Below are 16,867 nucleotides of genomic sequence, written 5' to 3' on the forward strand. Positions count from 1 at the left end.
GTGGACGTGTGTATGTACATGTGTATGGGGGGGGGGTTGGGCCATTTCTTTCGTCTGTTTCCTTGCGCTACCTCGCAAACGCAGGAGACAGCGACAAAGTATAAAAAAAAAAAAAAAAAAAAAAAAAAAAAATATATATATATATATATATATATATATATATATATATATATATATATATATATATATATATATATATGGATGTAAGGCATGTGTACGTGTAGGAAGAGAGGAAAGTGATTGGTTCTCAGTGAATGTAGGTTTGCGGCAGGGGTGTGTGATGTCTCCATGGTCTCCAGGTGAATGCAAGAGTTTTGGAAAGAGGGGCAAGTATGAAGTCTGTTGGAGATGAGAGAGCTTGGGAAGTGAGTCAGTTGTTGTTCGCTGGTGATACAGCGCTGGTGGCTGATTCATGTGAGAAACTGCAGAAGCTGGTGACTGAGTTTGGTAAAGTGTGTGAAAGAAGAAAGTTAAGAGTAAATGTGAATAAGAGCAAGGTTATTAGGTACAGTAGGGTTGAGGGTCAAGTCAATTGGGAGGTGAGTTTGAATGGAGAAAAACTGGAGGAAGTGAAGTGTTTTAGATATCTGGGAGTGGATCTGGCAGCGGATGGAACCATGGAAGCGGAAGCGGATCATAGGGTGGGGGAGGGGGCGAAAATTCTGGGAGCCTTGAAGAATGTGTGGAAGTCGAGAACATTATCTCGGAAAGCAAAAATGGGTATGTTTGAAGGAATAGTGGTTCCAACAATGTTGTATGGTTGTGAGGCGTGGGCTATGGATAGAGTTGTGCGCAGGAGGATGGATGTGCTGGAAATGAGATGTTTGAGGACAATATGTGGTGTGAGGTGGTTTGATCGAGTAAGTAACGTAAGGGTAAGAGAGATGTGTGGAAATAAAAAGAGCGTGGTTGAGAGAGCAGAAGAGGGTGTTTTGAAATGGTTCGGGCACATGGAGAGAATGAGTGAGGAAAGATTGACCAAGAGAATATATGTGTCGGAGGTGGAGGGAACGAGGAGAAGAGGGAGACCAAATTGGAGGTGGAAAGATGGAGTGAAAAAGATTTTGTGTGATCGGGGCCTGAACATGCAGGAGGGTGAAAGGAGGGCAAGGAATAGAGTGAATTGGAGCGATGTGGTATACCGGGGTTGACGTGCTGTCAGTGGATTGAATCAAGGCATGTGAAGCGTCTGGGGTAAACCATGGAAAGCTGTGTAGGTATGTATATTTGCGTGTGTGGACGTATGTATATACATGTGTATGGGGGTGGGTTGGGCCATTTCTTTCGTCTGTTTCCTTGCGCTACCTCGCAAACGCGGGAGACAGCGACAAAGCAAAAAAAAAAAATAAATAAATAAAAAAAAAAATATATATATATATATATATATGTTGTCCCTGGGGATAGGGGCGAAAGAATACTTCCCACGTATCTCCTGCGTGTCGTAGTAGGCGACTAAAAGGGGAGGGAGTGGGGGGGCTGGAAATCCTCCCCTCTCGTTTTTTTTTAATTTTCCAAAAGAAGGAACAGAGAAGGGGGCCAAGTGAGGATATTCCCTTAGAGGCCCAGTCCTCTGTCATTAACGCTTCCTTGCTAACGCGGGAAATGGCGAATAGTTTGAAAGAAAAGAAAGAATATATATATATATGTATATATCCTTCTTTCATACTATTCGCCATTTCCCGTATTAGCAAGGTAGCGTTAAGAACAGAGGACTGGGCCTTTGAGGGAATATCCTCACCTGGCCCCCTTCTCTGTTCCTTCTTTTGGGGAAAAAGAAAAAAGTATATATACACAAGTATATACATATATACACATGCACACAATTCACACTGTCTGCCTTTATTCATTCCCATCACCACCTCGCCACACATGGAATAACATCCCCCTTCCCCCTCATGTGTGCGAGGTAGCGCTAGGAAAAGACAACAAAGGCCCCATTCGTTCACACTCAGTCTCTAGCTGTCATGCAATAATGCCCGAAACCACAGCTCCCTTTCCATATCCAGGCCCCACAGAACTTTCCATGGTTTACCCCAGACGCTTCACATGCCCTGATTCAATCCACTGACAGCACATCGACGCCTGTATACCACATCGATCCAATGCATATGATAGGCATATGATAGAGATGCTCTGTGGAAGGTATTAAGAATATATGGTGTGGGAGGCAAGTTTTTAGAAGTAGTGAAAAGTTTTTAATGAGGATGTAAGGCATGTGTATGTGTAGGAGGAGAGGAAAGAGACTGGTTCTCAGTGAATGTAGGTTTGCGGCAGGGGTGTGTGATGTCTCCATGCTTGTTTAATTTGTTTATGGATGGGGTTGTTAGGGAGGTGAATGCAAGTGTTTTGGAAAGAGGGGCAAGTATGCAGTCTGTTGTGGATGAGAGAGCTTGGGAAGTGAGTCAGTTGTTGTTCGCTGATGATACAGTGCTGGTGGCTGATTCGTGTGAGAAACTGCAGAAGCTGGTGACTGAGTTTAGTAAAGTATGTGAAAGAAGAAAGCTGAGAGTAAATGTGAATAAGAGCAAGGTTATTAGGTACAGTAGGGTTGAGGGACGGCAAGTCAATTGGGAGAAAAACTGGAGGAAAGAAGTGTTTTAGATATCTGGGAGTGGATTTGGCAGTGGATGGAACCATGGAAGTGGAAGTGAATCATAGGGTGGGGGAGGGGGCGAAAGTTCTGGGAGCGTTGAAGAATGTGTGGAAGTCGAGAACATTATCTTGGAGAGCAAAAATGGGTATGTTTGAAGGAATAGTGGTTCCAACAATGTTATATGGTTGCGAGGCGTGGGCTATGGATAGAGTTGTGTGGAGTAGGGTGGATGTGCTAGAAATGAGATGTTTGAGAACTATGTGGTGTGAGATGGTTTGATTTAGTAAGTAATAATAGGGTAAGAGAGATGTGTGGTAATAAAAAGAGTGTGGTTGAGAGAGCAGTAGAGGGTGTTTTGAAATGGTTTGGTCACCTGGAAAGAACGAGTGAGGAAAGATTGACCAAGAGGATATATGTGTCAGAGGTGGATGGAATGAGAAGTGGGAGACCAAATTGGAGGTGGAAAGATGGAGTGAAAAAGATTTTGAGTGATTGGGGCCTGAACATGCAGGAGGGTGAAAGATGTGCAAGGAATAGAGTGAACTGGAACGATGTGGTATACCGGGGTCGATGTGCTGTCAATGGATTGAACAAAGGTATGCGAAGCGTCTGGGGTAAGCCATGGAAAGTTCTGTGGGGCCTGGATGTGGAAAGGGAGCTATGGTTTCAGTGCATTATACATGACAGATAGAGACTGAGTGTGAACAAATGTGGCCCTTGTTGTCTTTTCCTGGTGCTACCTCACGCACATGAGGGGGGAGGGGGTTGTTATTTCATGTGTGGTGGGGTGGCAATTGGAATGAATAAAAGCAGACTATGAATTATGTACATGTGTATATATGTATATGTCTCTGTGTCTGTATATATATGTATATGTCTGTGTGTATATATATATATGTATATGTTGAGATGTATAGGTATGTATATTTGCATGTGTGGACGTGTATGTATATACATGTGTATGTGGGTGGGTCGGGCCATTTCTTTCGTCTGTTTCCTTGCGCTACCTCGCTAACGCAGGAGACAGCGACAAAGCAAAACAAAACATGTATATGTTGAAATGTATAGGTATGTATGTGTGTGTGGTTTGGGCCATTCTTTCGTCTGTTTCCTTCCGCTACCTCACTAACACCTGAGACAACAACAAAGTATAATAAATAAATGAATTAAATATCTTTATTTTTATTATACTTAATCGCTGTCTCCCGCATCAGTAAGGTAGCACAAGCAAACAGACATGGAATGGCCCAACCCACCCACATACACGCCCACACACACACATATACATACAGACATATACATATATACACATGAACCCATGCACACTTGCTGCCTCCATCCATGTTCATTCTCTGTTTTCAATTCTCTCTATATCTCTGAACCATTTCAGGACACCCTCTTCAGCTCTCTCAACCATACTCTTCTTATTACTACACCTCTCTTACCCTGTCATTTCCTTATCACTACCTCCTCCTCACACCAAATATTGTCCTCAAACAATTAATTTCCAAAGTTTCCACCCTCTTCCACACATTCTGATCTATGGCCTATACCATGCATACATATTATGCCACTGGGGCTACTATACCTTTCAGTATACCCATTTCTGCACCACTAGGTAATGATCTCTCTTTCCAAGCATTCCTCAGTGATCTCAGGACCTTCATCCCTCACCAATCCTATGACTCACTCAATTCCCATGGTCCAGTTTACTACTAAAATATGAAAATTATCTTCTCTTTCTCCAAGTCTTTTTTTCCATTTAACTCATCCTCCAAGTCTTTTTTTTTCCCATTCAAACTCACATCCCAAGAGACTTGTCTGTCTCTGTAATCTCAACATCACTTTTGTCCCCCATGCCATTATAAAATGGTACTTATGCAAGCATTCTGCCAATCCCTGGGCACCTCACCTTAAGTAATCCATGCACTGAAAATCCTAAATAACCAAACAACACTGCTTCACCCTTTCTTGAGAAATTTAAATGCAATCTCACAAAAAGTGGTAATATAATCTGTTTTCCCATGTGCAAGCTCAACTTACTATCAGGCTCAGAAAATTTAGCCACTGAGGATAACCCCAAAATACCAGACAAAAGCTCATAACAAAGACAAGAAGAAAACTTTGGATGTTACATGAGATTGGAATGGTATTCAAACAATACCTCACTACATATATAAATGGGTTATCAATGATACTTATCAAGCAAATGACCCTCTTCAGAATTAAGTATCCTTGCTGTTGCCTGTGTGTACTGTTAAGGGTATTAACCCAGTTCTGTAGGTCAGTTCCCCATAAAAGGAGCATGTGTACACTTTAACCAACCCAAATGAACAAGAATTTATAGGTAGGGTATAGAAAGGACTCAAACTTTAATCCCATAGGAAATTTACAAGTGTTTGGATCCCAAGTGATACAGGGTACTATCAAAATCAATTCAATACTAACCAGGTCCTGTGATAGTAGCCTGAATGTCTGTGATGTCTTCATCATTCATGTGAACTTTTATGCCTTCTGGTGGTCCCTTAACCAGTTCTGTCATCTCCTTCATCACCCCTCTCAAAATCTGAGGTGAAAGATTTTCAACGTTGCTTGTCTGAAATAAAATTCAACATTTTTAATTTTACAGTACTTTGTATGAAATTACTGTATTATCAAAAACTGACATGATACAACAAACTGACATATCAATGACTCAACTTATTACAGAACTATACAGCTTGCTGCTTTCTAGAAAGGTTAAAACTTCACTCTTAAACTGAGCTGTATCTAAGGTATAATTAAAAAAAAAAATCCCATGTTGCAGATTAACTGCATAAAAATAACATTAAATTTTCTTTCTGCTTTAACTTCATCATTGCCATGTTTCTAAAAACATGCAAATGACTGAAGAGCTTTAAATCATTTATCTTGTAATACATCATATCACAGCATATATATACAAATTAAGAATTCTTTAACACTAACTAAAACTATTCCTATCACCTCATCTATACAAACATAAGGAGGGAACACAAAGAAATCTTATGAATAACATATTGACAATGCTAAGAGACTAATATCAATAGCCATAAAAACAAGACTAAACATACTACACAAGAGTGTGTCAATTTGAAGTGAATCTGGTAAAATTAACCACTAACATTCTGCAAAGCAGTCTTGATACCAATGCTATTCCTTATCTATACAGACCAACTTGCCGAAGGGCCTTGAATGATACCTAAATACCCTGACAGACGCTGCTCTAAATAAACTGATACATAAGGATACTAGCAACCCACAATGACCTAAACAGGTTATAATGCTGGTCAGATAATTAATAAGCTAATGAAATCCAACTTACCAAGAGTATATGAAGATGAGGAACAGTAAAGTAAAACCAGGGTATAACCATCTTTTAGGGAGCCAGTTACAGGAACATTCCTGTGATAGCACTGGCAGTCTATACAGCATCATATGCACACTATCTAGAGAAAATCAGAGTATGATCATGTATCACCAGTTTGATCCTAATGGAGGCATATAGATGTATTGATGGTCACACTTAGGGCAAAGGTAAATTGCAAGTAAACTAATGGATCAAAGCTACAAAGAAAGGTTAAGAACCAGAGATTTGCCCGCACCAGATGAAAGGACAATGAAAGGCATGAATAAAATCTATAAATCTCTCAATAATTCTAACAATGTCAACAATGAGACAGCCTTGTGAATAGGGGACTCATTCAAGATAAAATGAGAAATAAAGAATGTAGTAAAAGAAATGAGTATTTGCTGAAGTAATAGTAGATAAAAGAAAAAGCACTGAATACAAAGAACACAAATTCTAGAAAAAGAATGTTGAGAAAATAAAAAAGAAAGATGGAGCCACGACTACAGAATTCACTCCTCTTATGCCTAACAGATACAGCGGTTATAAACCCTCTTCTCATTCAATCTTACGATATGCACTTGCTTTTCTTGTTACAAATACTTTTCATGGTCATTATCATATATCTAACAGGTCAGTTCACTTGCACTTCAGAAAGTCTCACCTTTGCAATGGCAACTCTGTATTCTGTTGATGTATCAAATTATCTGCACTCTGGTCTGCTATGTATAGTTATTTCAATTCTTTAAACCATGTTGTTGTGGTTCTTCTTCCTGTCTTCTCTTTCCTTTTGAAAAATTTATAAATCATTCTTTCACAGCTCCCCAATGTTCATTTCCAAACAAGGTTTTCCAATTATCTTATTTTGTTCTATATAAGCTTATCGTATTTCTGACTCCCTTCTTTCCTTCTAATATTCCAGGTGCCAAAGAATAAAATATTGTAAATCTTCCTCCTCTGGTCCACATAAATCACAACTTTTCTAAACAGTGGAGAATCTATTTCTGCAATCTAATGGTAAATTATTTGTTCTACATTCATACATAATATCATGCTGAAGAACCTATAACTCTGACTCATAAGGTTCAGAATCTATGTAAATCTAATCTCTAACAATGACAACAATTTTACTGCCAAATTAGTGGTGGATGCCAATGCTATGTTAGTCCTCTACGATGCTTCATTCCATACTCTCCTCATTCATTTCCTCAGAAATGTCACAAAATTCTCTACAAGCACACAGTACTGTTTCTAAGCCTTCAATCTGTCAATTGTAGTATTTTTCTACTCCCATTTAAAATTTAGACTCACTCAGATAAATGTTCAAAAAAGTTATGGATGGCTTCATTATTAAGTACAATTATCTGATGACAGCCTCAGGTAGTCCAAGAACTGTGGGGCAGCACGCACTGCAATCTCAACATGTTACAGTGTAGTACAGAATTAGGGGAAGCAGAACAGTGCAGCGGTGGGCAGTTCACGGTGAACACTTTAAAAGCACTATGATCAATAATCAATGGGTGGAAAAAATCATCTGAATTATAGATTTACAAATAAGCAAAAATAATAACAATAACTTTTCAATCTAATCAAGTAGGTTTTAAATCTTCAAATTTTTTTTAGCAGAGCAGGAAGAAGACTTACTAGAAAGGTGAAGCAAGGGTATCGACAGCTTGACATGTCAATCTAAGGTGTAATCAGGTGATGAGCATCTATACACCTCACTTTCCCATGCATGATCAGGCCTTAACTAACAAATTCTCATAATACCCATGACCAATGTTCTAGTTTTATATACTGAAAGTCTTCCTACACTTAGGCACATTCCACTTATTACTGTCATAGGAATGTATGCTATGCCTCACAGGTATGTTGGTGGCCTAGGTGTCATGCTGCCTGTGGAATACAGACAATTCCCCATAAGGATAATAATGATGGCAGAACTTCCATATGGGCCTCCGGCATCATTCTTGCATGACACCAATATTTTTCTTGACTAACTATGATACGTATGCGATTTCTCATGTACAGCCACTGAAAAGAGGGCATATTCATCCAATCACGACCCTCGGCATAAAAATTACGTATCATATTTATCTCATACATGCTGCTATCGGCCTTGGGGTTGTCATTTATTAAGTACAATTTTGAACTACGTACACAAGACTTCACGGCTCATCACTTCACTTCAGGTACTACGGCACTTGACACTTAGATAAGTCTACTATAAAAGCTTTAATCATATCACCAGTCTGCCACACAACCGCTGTACTGCGAACTTTGCTTGCAATACATGCATGAGAAAAATGGAATAGTAAACCATCCAGGGTCATTCCAGAGCTGACCAAAGTTCACTCGACCCCGATAGAACCACTTAAGCATCTTTCTCGTATTCTACACAATGAAGCCAGTATTTACTCCTTGGGTTCACAGAAAAACACCATTGCGATAAAGCAATTACAATTAAAAGGTAAACGCCTTTTAGGTGATCAATGATACCGAAATTTAGTACAATCCAAGAACGCCAGTCCTCTTAACTTTACCTGCAATACCTATACGAGCCACCCAACACCACTCACTCCCTCCACTCTGGACACACCACAATCTAAGCTAGGGGCGTTCTCTTACTTACAGAAGCCATGGTGTTAATTTAAGGCCGTCAGCAGGCAATTCCAGTGGGACTTGACCTCACAGAAGGTCTGAGAGGGTTGATAGGGGGTTGTCTCTCACTGTTTTCGTCTCGCTCCCGGAGAGCATCAAACATTCGAAATCCACCAATCAGGAGCCACCATGATGCGCATGCGTACCCCGACTCTCGATGACGCGCACCCTTTAAATCATCGTCAATTTCATTTTCATGTATTATAACATTTCACATCGTCTACAGAGCACATATGTGAACATGAAGATATACTGGTGTAAATATGATTTATAATAATCTTCACATCGCAAAAATCATTATTCTTGGGAATTGTTAAGATTGAGACAATTCAGGAGTACAGGACATACGCAGCAGAAAAAAAAAAAATGGTATGTAAGAATCAAGGCAATTGGTAACGAGCCACTGAGGCAGAGCAAATATTTCTTCAAAGTCCGTTACATCTGAGGACAGAGTTCGCTGCGACGGTATTTGAAAAATCAGTTCACATTCAAGTGCGTGTTTGTGTATGTGGCGAGAAGTATACGAATCCACATCTGATATAATTGTCTCACATCTTTAAATTTGATGATACATATAAACTTAGTAACACCTCAGCTTAGCATGGGCAAATATGGAGATCCCGTTGATACAGTTGGCGATCAAATACATGAATCCACATCCGACATAGTTGTCTCACATCTTTAATGATACAAATGAACTTCGTAACACCTCAGCTTAGCGTGGGCACATGTGGAGAACCCGTTGATGCATTCAAAATACCTAATGTTCTAGATGTCTAACGTACACGCAGATACATACATATACATACAGTATTAATGTATGTATACATACGGTTAAGTTGTGGTATTAATATTTAAAGATAAAAGATGGAGGAACATAAGCGCAAACTCTATCCCCGCCATATACACAGTGATTATATAAATGGCGACGAAACAAAAAAATAGATATGGTATTATGACCGTTTTGGTCATACTGCTAGGTTTCTTAGATAAGGTTAGGTTTGGTTTGGTTGAAATTGTTTTCTACAGTGTTTTTTGCTGTCTTTTGTACGATTCTGACCATTTCTCGCGATAATCACTACTGTGTGATTTCCTCCACCCAAACCACGGTTCCCATTGGGATCCCCCAATATATTTGAATAATAGGCGGGATATCTCAAAAGGTAGCGATTTGCTGTAGAAATTACGATCATAAACGCGCAAAACACTACACGAACCTTCGGAAGAACATAATTTCAATTTCCAAAATGTAATTTTACCAGAGATTAAAACCTAAATCAATCTGACCAGAGGGGTAGGCAAACAGCTGTGAGGTGGGGCAGGGAAGAGAAAGGCGGTAAGAATGACCCTCTTAGTAAAAGATAAATATAAATGCCAGGAAATATCTTTGGACGACCCATTCACGTAGTATATATAGAAAACTACAAATGGAAAGACGAACATAATGTTACAGTACTGATAATTTACAATCCTCGATATAACTGCAATGATTTAGAGCGAGTATAAGGAAAAGCTGTGATGGAACAATCAGGGTGATGAAGGTAGCAACAAAGCACTCTTCAAAAAATGGCAAGTTCCTCATGATGGGGGATTTTAACTTGATGGAAACAGAGTAGCACAATATAGATTCGCTTGGACATTGGATAAAGAGACACGTCGCTGGAAAGCATTCAGCAGAATTTCTTGCCTATACACACCATAGCCTAACAGGAGTCAGCAGGCCCGATACAACATACAACTACAGCTTGTCTTTTCACATGGTGGTGGAAAACATTAAATGATACGCCAGTCGGTTAAAGTGATCATGTAGGATTGGATACTGAATACGTGGTTCAGGAAAACAAAATATGGATCAGACTTGAAAACATACAAAGAGGAAATATGATCATGGCAACTATGCAGAGTTGAATTATGTCCTCCGGAGAAGTGGGGTTCCATAACCAAGGTATCGACCTATATAAAAAAGTTCTGTGAAATTTGTAAAAATAGGGGTTCAAAGCATGTCTAGAATAGGATACAAACGAGAACGAAATGTCGTCAGACAGAAAGAAGGTTCAATAGAGGTTGTCAAAATGAAAAATAACTTATAAAGTATACTATGGAGGAAATACAGGCATCACAACGACCGGCTAGTTTTTTAAATATACGAGAGCACGAAATGAGTACGACCGGATAAGAAGGAAGGTACAGGGAAACATTGAAGATATCGTTCTGAAAAATGCAAAAGAATCCTATAAATTCAGCACCCAATGAGGCTAAAGGATTCAGAGCAACGAATTATTGAGGATGACGTAGAAATATATGAGATGAATTATATATTAATAAGTGTTTTCATAGTGAAAGAAACTATAGCCCCATAAGCAGCAATATGGTTTTTATTGACTTCTATAAAAGATAAGTGAAACTACAAGAAGATATAACAAAATTATCAAAGCGTTTTAACCTGTATAAGGCTCCTCGTATGTACGAAATCATCTGTGCTGAGGGAATGTGCAGATACACTCGACAGGCTGTTGATGTGTTCAGTGTGTTGTTAAGGGGAAGAACAGTACCAAGGAGTGAAACAGGGCAACCAATGTGCCTGTCTTCAAGAAAGGAGATTGAGAAATTGTACCGATCTATACAGGCCAATCTCTCTCTCTCTCTCTCTCTCTCTCTCTCTCTCTCTCTCTCTCTCTCTCTCTCTCTCTCTCTCTCTCTCTCTCTCTTAAAAGAATATCTCTAAAACACTGGAAAAGATAATTGGACAGCAAATGCATGATTTTTTGCAAAAAATGAAGCTGCTTAAGTGGAGGGCAACACGGATTTAGGGAAAGGTTACGTTTAACATATCTTAAAATTCAAAGAGAGAGTTAGCTCCATCACATACAAAAGAAATGGATGACAAGTCTTTGTCCCTGGACTACCAGAAAGCATTTGACAATGTACCACACACACAAGTCTAATAAAGAAGTTAGATGGTCGAGCAAGAAGAGTAGGGAATGGGCAGGGATCATGAGCGGAGTCCCGCTCATTTTAGTGACCTGTCAGGTCTGGAATCATGCCTGATGATGCCATAGACATAAGAGAAGTAGAGGATGGTGAGCACTGCATCAGCTTACAAGGAAACCTAGACAAACTCTGAAGATGGTCTGGCAAACAGCTGACGAAATCCAGCCCACGTATTTGCAAAGTATTGAACTGTGTAGCCATGACAGAGTTCAGGAAACCTATGGCCCCGAGTTCCCGGCATCATGTGGTACTAAGAATCTCCAGGTTTCCTCCTGATTCTACTGCTAATGAGAGGGAGGGCTCAGACAGTAGAAGTAACGGCCCCCTCTTAAGACCTTTCTCTTTCTGATGGACTGCCTCTTTTTCTGTACCAAAATCGTGATTGCTCTTGTAACCTCTCTCCAGTTGGCCACCATCTGTGTAGGACCTATCCTAATATCTTACATCTCTCTGAGAGCCACTTGTCTAACGATGTTCTCGCCTCTTTTTCTAGTCCAACTGTAATCATCACCCACGATTCCGGTTCAAAAGTTGTCTTTGCTTGTCTGAACATCAACACACATGTTGCACGCCTCGAGAACCTTGAGTCCCCCCCCCAAATTGATGTTATCTGGCTCAAAGTCTGCCTCCCAACCACCACACTTTTCCTTTGTTTTGGCTGCTGCTCTCCTTACTCAACACATTTTGTATCTCTCTTCGACGGTGTAATCTTCTGTCATGAGACTGTGGCATCGTCTCACCAGTAAGCCGAGAGCCTCTGCTTGAGGGATTTCAAAGTTCACCGTAGGGAATGGCTGAATCCTCGCGGATGTGGCAGAATTGAAGCCCTCACGTTCTCCATATTCCTGACCGATAGGATCACCCTTCTAATATTCTGCATATGTTTTTCACGTCTAATCTTTCGCAGTGTAACTACACAATCTCGCCCCCATTTCGTTCATCTAACAACACTATCATATTTATCTATTTCAACGGCACTTCCCCTCCAGCAGCCCCTTCTAAATATGAATATTGACACCTCAATAAAGCTGACCGGTTTAACTTATGAAAATTCTTTTCTGACTTTCCTTGGGTAAATCACTACCTTTGTTGATGCTACTGTCTCCGCTAAAACGCATATTAGAGGTTATTCTTGCATGAATGGAAGCATTTATCTCCTCTTCCTCCCTGACGGCATTTACTTCCAATCCATGGTTCAACCGTTCCTGTTCTAAGGTCATTCAGGCAAGAGATCAGACATATCGGACTTGGAAAAGCTCTCTTCCTCCAATTCCCATTCAGCATTTATCAGTGCCCGTAATCGTTGCAATTACATCGTGCGTGAGGCAAAACGTACCTTTATTCAAAGGAAGGGTGATAACGTCTTCTCGTCAGTCACTGATAGGTCTTTCTGGTCTATAGTTAAGTGCATCTCTAGCAACTGTGCACTACTTTTCCTTTACTTTTCCGTTTTGACGGTACTATAGCTGTCTCTCCCGTTGACAAAAAAAAAAAAAAACTTTCTGGTTCCCGTTTTTCCTCTACCTCCTCCACCTTGGATGATTTGAATTCCTTTACCCCCTGATGTTCCTTTTACTTATCCTGTACCCCTTCCCGTAATCTCTTTCCGAATTATCCGAAAAGCGTTTCTCTCTCAGTACACAAGCAAGGATTATGGTCCTGATGGCATCCATCCTCGTGTACTGGCAGTGTGCCTCTGAACCTGCACCTGTGCTTGCTCGCCTGTTCCGCTCGTTAAAAAAAAAAAAAACAGAATTTTCCCTTCTTCTTGGAAGCATGCGTTGGTACATCCCATCATTAAGAATGGTGACCGTTCTAACCCTTCTAACTATGCTTCGACATCTACCATTTCCAAGGTCTTTGAATATCAGTCTTCTTTCTGATAACCAATTTGGATTCCGTAAGGCAAGATCAACTGGTGATATTCTTTCCTATCATATTAATGTCTGGTTATCATCCCTGAAAGATTTAGGGGAATCCTGTGTAGTTGCCCTTGATATATTCAAAGCTTCTGAAGGGTGTGGTATCGGGGTCTCATCTTTAAGCTCCCGTTTTGGCTTCCCTCCCTTTCTGTGCTCTCTCATATCTAGCTTCCTCCCTGGCCGATCTATCTCCTTGTTTGTTCATGGATTAGCCTCCACTCTTTCTCCATCAACAACAGCGTTCTTCAAGACTCTGTCCTGTCTCCTACACTCTCTTTTCATCAGTAATTTCTTTCTTCCACATATAACGAACTGCACTCATACGCTGACGACTCAACACTGCATTCCTCCACATCCTTCATCGGTGCTCCTTCTCTCGCTCGATGTGCATCTCGTCTCAACAAAACTTTCCAATTAACTCAGACTCTGACAGGATTTTCCAATGGGGAAGACGAAATCTGGTCAAGTTTAATATTAACCTACCTCTATGGAAAATTCCTCACAAATTTCCTCATCCCTTCAACAGTTCTGTAATTCCATACCTTGACTCGGTGAACATACTTGGTATTACTGTAGCACCCTCTCTATGTTGGAAACCCCACATTATGGAAAAAGCTAAGTCTGCCTCTAAGAAAATGGGAATCCTGTTCAGATGTCGAAGTTTCTTTTCTTCTGACAGTTGCTCTGTTTATGTAAAGGACTGATCCGTCCTTGTATGGAGTAAGTACTGTGCTGGTGCGGTTCTGCAGCCTTACTTGACAGAGTTGAGTCGAAAACGGTCTGACAGAAACTGTTCTAGACTACATTCAAAACTTGACCAGCTTGTCCTCCTCCGCAATATTGGTTCACTTTGCCTCTCCGATGGGTATGCTCCCGAAAGCTGGCTGCTTGTGTGCCCCACCACGAGCTAGACCACGAGAAAAAAAAAAAAAATCAGCAAGGTGCTGCGTCACATGATTATGGCAACACAAGGGTGGGCCGTTTTGATAACCGTTTCTTTCTGTATACCTTAAAGTTTTAGAACTCTGTACCCTCTCATGTCTTTCCCAATAACTATGACCTAGCACATTTTTAAATCTTTTTTCACTCCTAAAATGCGTAAATACTTTTCCTAGTCTCTTCTTTTTCCCTTTCATTAACCTCTCTGTATTTCAATTAAGGCCCGACCTTGATGTTGACCACTGTCCTTGACTGGAGCCTCCAACATATAAAAAAAGATATCCGTGCTTGAGTTTGGTAGCGCAGCAACATGCAACACCCATTAAGAAAAAAAAAAAGGCAGAGGACGTATATCGTTCTGTTCGTTTCACACGACAACACTCAGAAAAGAGGACGAACTGCGCGATCGGAAGATCTTTTTTATTGAAACTTCACTTAGCGTAAGCTTTGGCGCTTAAAAACAGAATACCGATTACTATTCATCATAACCATCTCATAAAAAGCTGTGTTTTATTTCTAAGTTCAACAAAAGCTTACAATTTTGATTGACCATTCCTGAGAACCGTTATTTCCTACTACATATCTAAAAAAAAAAAAAAGAATACAGTGTATGGTTTTAGAGGTTTCTGGTGAATATTGGAGACACAGATTAAGTGTATCAGCATCGCTACCCAGGTACTGATAAATACTGACTGCTTTAAATCATCATCATTTACCAGAATGGTGTGGTATGCGAGAGAGGCGCATGACCTCTTGAATATGCTTATCATGCCCAGCATTTGATACGACAGGTAGCCAAAGAAATTATCTTGCCTTGAGCTGATACAGAAGCGTTCCTCACGCCAGATGCTAAAGACAATAATGCCGCGATATCACCACCAGAATCTACCTTGACTATCTATTAACGTCACCAGCAGGATGGGAATGGGAGCAAAACCGCGCCACGTTATTAAATTTGTGGCGGTAACTAAACTCGAACTGTAGTTGTTACATCCGGCCTGTAACCACGGTTAACCCAGCCTGTAACCATAGTTAGCCCTGGCCGCGACTTTCGAAGATTCACGATTAACCCTTAACTCAAAGTTAACCACGACTTCAGAAGGAAGTTCGATCGGCTTCCAGCAAGTGAACAAGACCAGAGAGAATTGAGGGCAGTGAACGGTTGTGGTTGGCCGGTCAACTTGTCGTAATCAGCAGATAAGACTTTAAAGTTTCAGTCTTAAGCATGTTCCTTCTGATAAGGCTGACTCGCGCACTGCATTCCAAACTGTCTAGTCGTAGGTTAAGCTCCCGCGCAAGTGGCATGGTTCAAATAAAGGTGGTGAAGGACGTTGCGTATACACTTATCAGTTATAAACACCGCGTTCAACACCTGAGAGGATTAACATCAATATAAACTGCTCGGCACCACACAGCAGCTTATCACAACGTAGCAAGTAAGTACAAATATTTCCTTCCTCACAGTGAAGCGAGATCAAGATTTTCGGCCATAAACTTTGAAGTTATGCTAGGTTAGCCTTACTTACGGATGAATGTCACGATCCCGCTACTGGCTGGCACTCTGTATCGACAGGTGTCGTGTAAAACGCACGTAACAATATGAATTTCTTTTCAATTTTTTTTTCCTCAGCTGCACCTTAAAGATTATTTTGTTTACTTTTTTCTGTTGTATTTATTGGTAAACAAGATCGTGCGCTCATATGGAAGTCTACACGCACCAGACCTAAGGGCAGATGTAAAAAACGAGTCCATGTGAATGTGATCGATTCTACTGTTAAATGATCTATTGAAGAGCATCTTAGTTGAAAGCGCAGAAGGATCGGTAGACGACAGTGAATCATGTGTTAAGCGCTGTATCATAACAAATGCTTTGAATATCGTTTTACATTAAACGACATTCAAATAATATTGTCAGGAGGAAGCATCAGTTTTGACCCTGTAAAATTACAGCATGAGGTAAGAATGAGTTAGTACAAGGCATCTGAGTGAGATTAACATTCTAACTCTAACCAATGTTCTTTATGAGCAATGTGTAGATAAGGTGCTACTTAAACAGTTAATTCAAATTTCCTATCAATCATAAAAACGAGGACCAGATGCGAGACACGGAAAATGCCGAAAGTATGTGGAAAGTTGGAGTCGAAGGTTAAAAGGATCGTGACGCGGCAGAGCCATCTGTTGATGTCTGTGATCAACTTGACTGTGTAAAAATCCCGACGCTCAATTTGATGAAGATAACAGCAATAATGAGTTGAAGAGCATAAGTGGAACAAAAGCAAGTGAAACAAGAGAATAGAAGAATAAGATTGATAGGTACAAGTACAGATTGAGGGTGTCCATTATAGAGATGGCTATCTGGAACATGCTGTCCTGCGTCATGCACCGTGGGTCATG

The 16,867-nt window shown here is 40.4% G+C and overlaps 2 protein-coding genes across 3 annotated transcripts in view; one reads left to right on the forward strand and one right to left on the reverse strand.

Moving 5' to 3' along the window:
* The window catches only part of LOC139762315 (ubiquitin-conjugating enzyme E2 S), a 72,562-nt gene extending 63,812 nt beyond the window's left edge, over nucleotides 1-8,750 (reverse strand). The window contains exons 1-2 of one of the 2 annotated variants that reach the window (XM_071686946.1): nucleotides 8,593-8,750; nucleotides 5,042-5,189 (exon numbers count right to left, since the gene is read on the reverse strand). In XM_071686946.1, the coding sequence (XP_071543047.1) occupies nucleotides 5,042-5,189; nucleotides 8,593-8,601 (157 nt within the window). In that variant the 5' untranslated portion in view covers nucleotides 8,602-8,750. Of the gene's footprint in view, nucleotides 1-5,041; nucleotides 5,190-5,936; nucleotides 6,003-8,592 lie in introns of those variants that run through there. The other variant, XM_071686945.1, reaches the window with a different exon arrangement.
* Nucleotides 8,751-15,710: 6,960 nt separating this feature from the next.
* Nucleotides 15,711-16,867, forward strand: part of LOC139762313 (XK-related protein 6) — a 72,738-nt gene continuing 71,581 nt past the window's right edge. Inside the window, exon 1 of the mRNA XM_071686940.1 lies at nucleotides 15,711-15,909. The gene's annotated coding sequence lies outside the window, so the exon portion shown is untranslated. The remainder of the gene's footprint in view (nucleotides 15,910-16,867) is intronic.

The sequence above is a fragment of the Panulirus ornatus genome, chromosome 43, assembly GCF_036320965.1.
Source record: "Panulirus ornatus isolate Po-2019 chromosome 43, ASM3632096v1, whole genome shotgun sequence".
Taxonomy (NCBI): domain Eukaryota; kingdom Metazoa; phylum Arthropoda; class Malacostraca; order Decapoda; family Palinuridae; genus Panulirus; species Panulirus ornatus.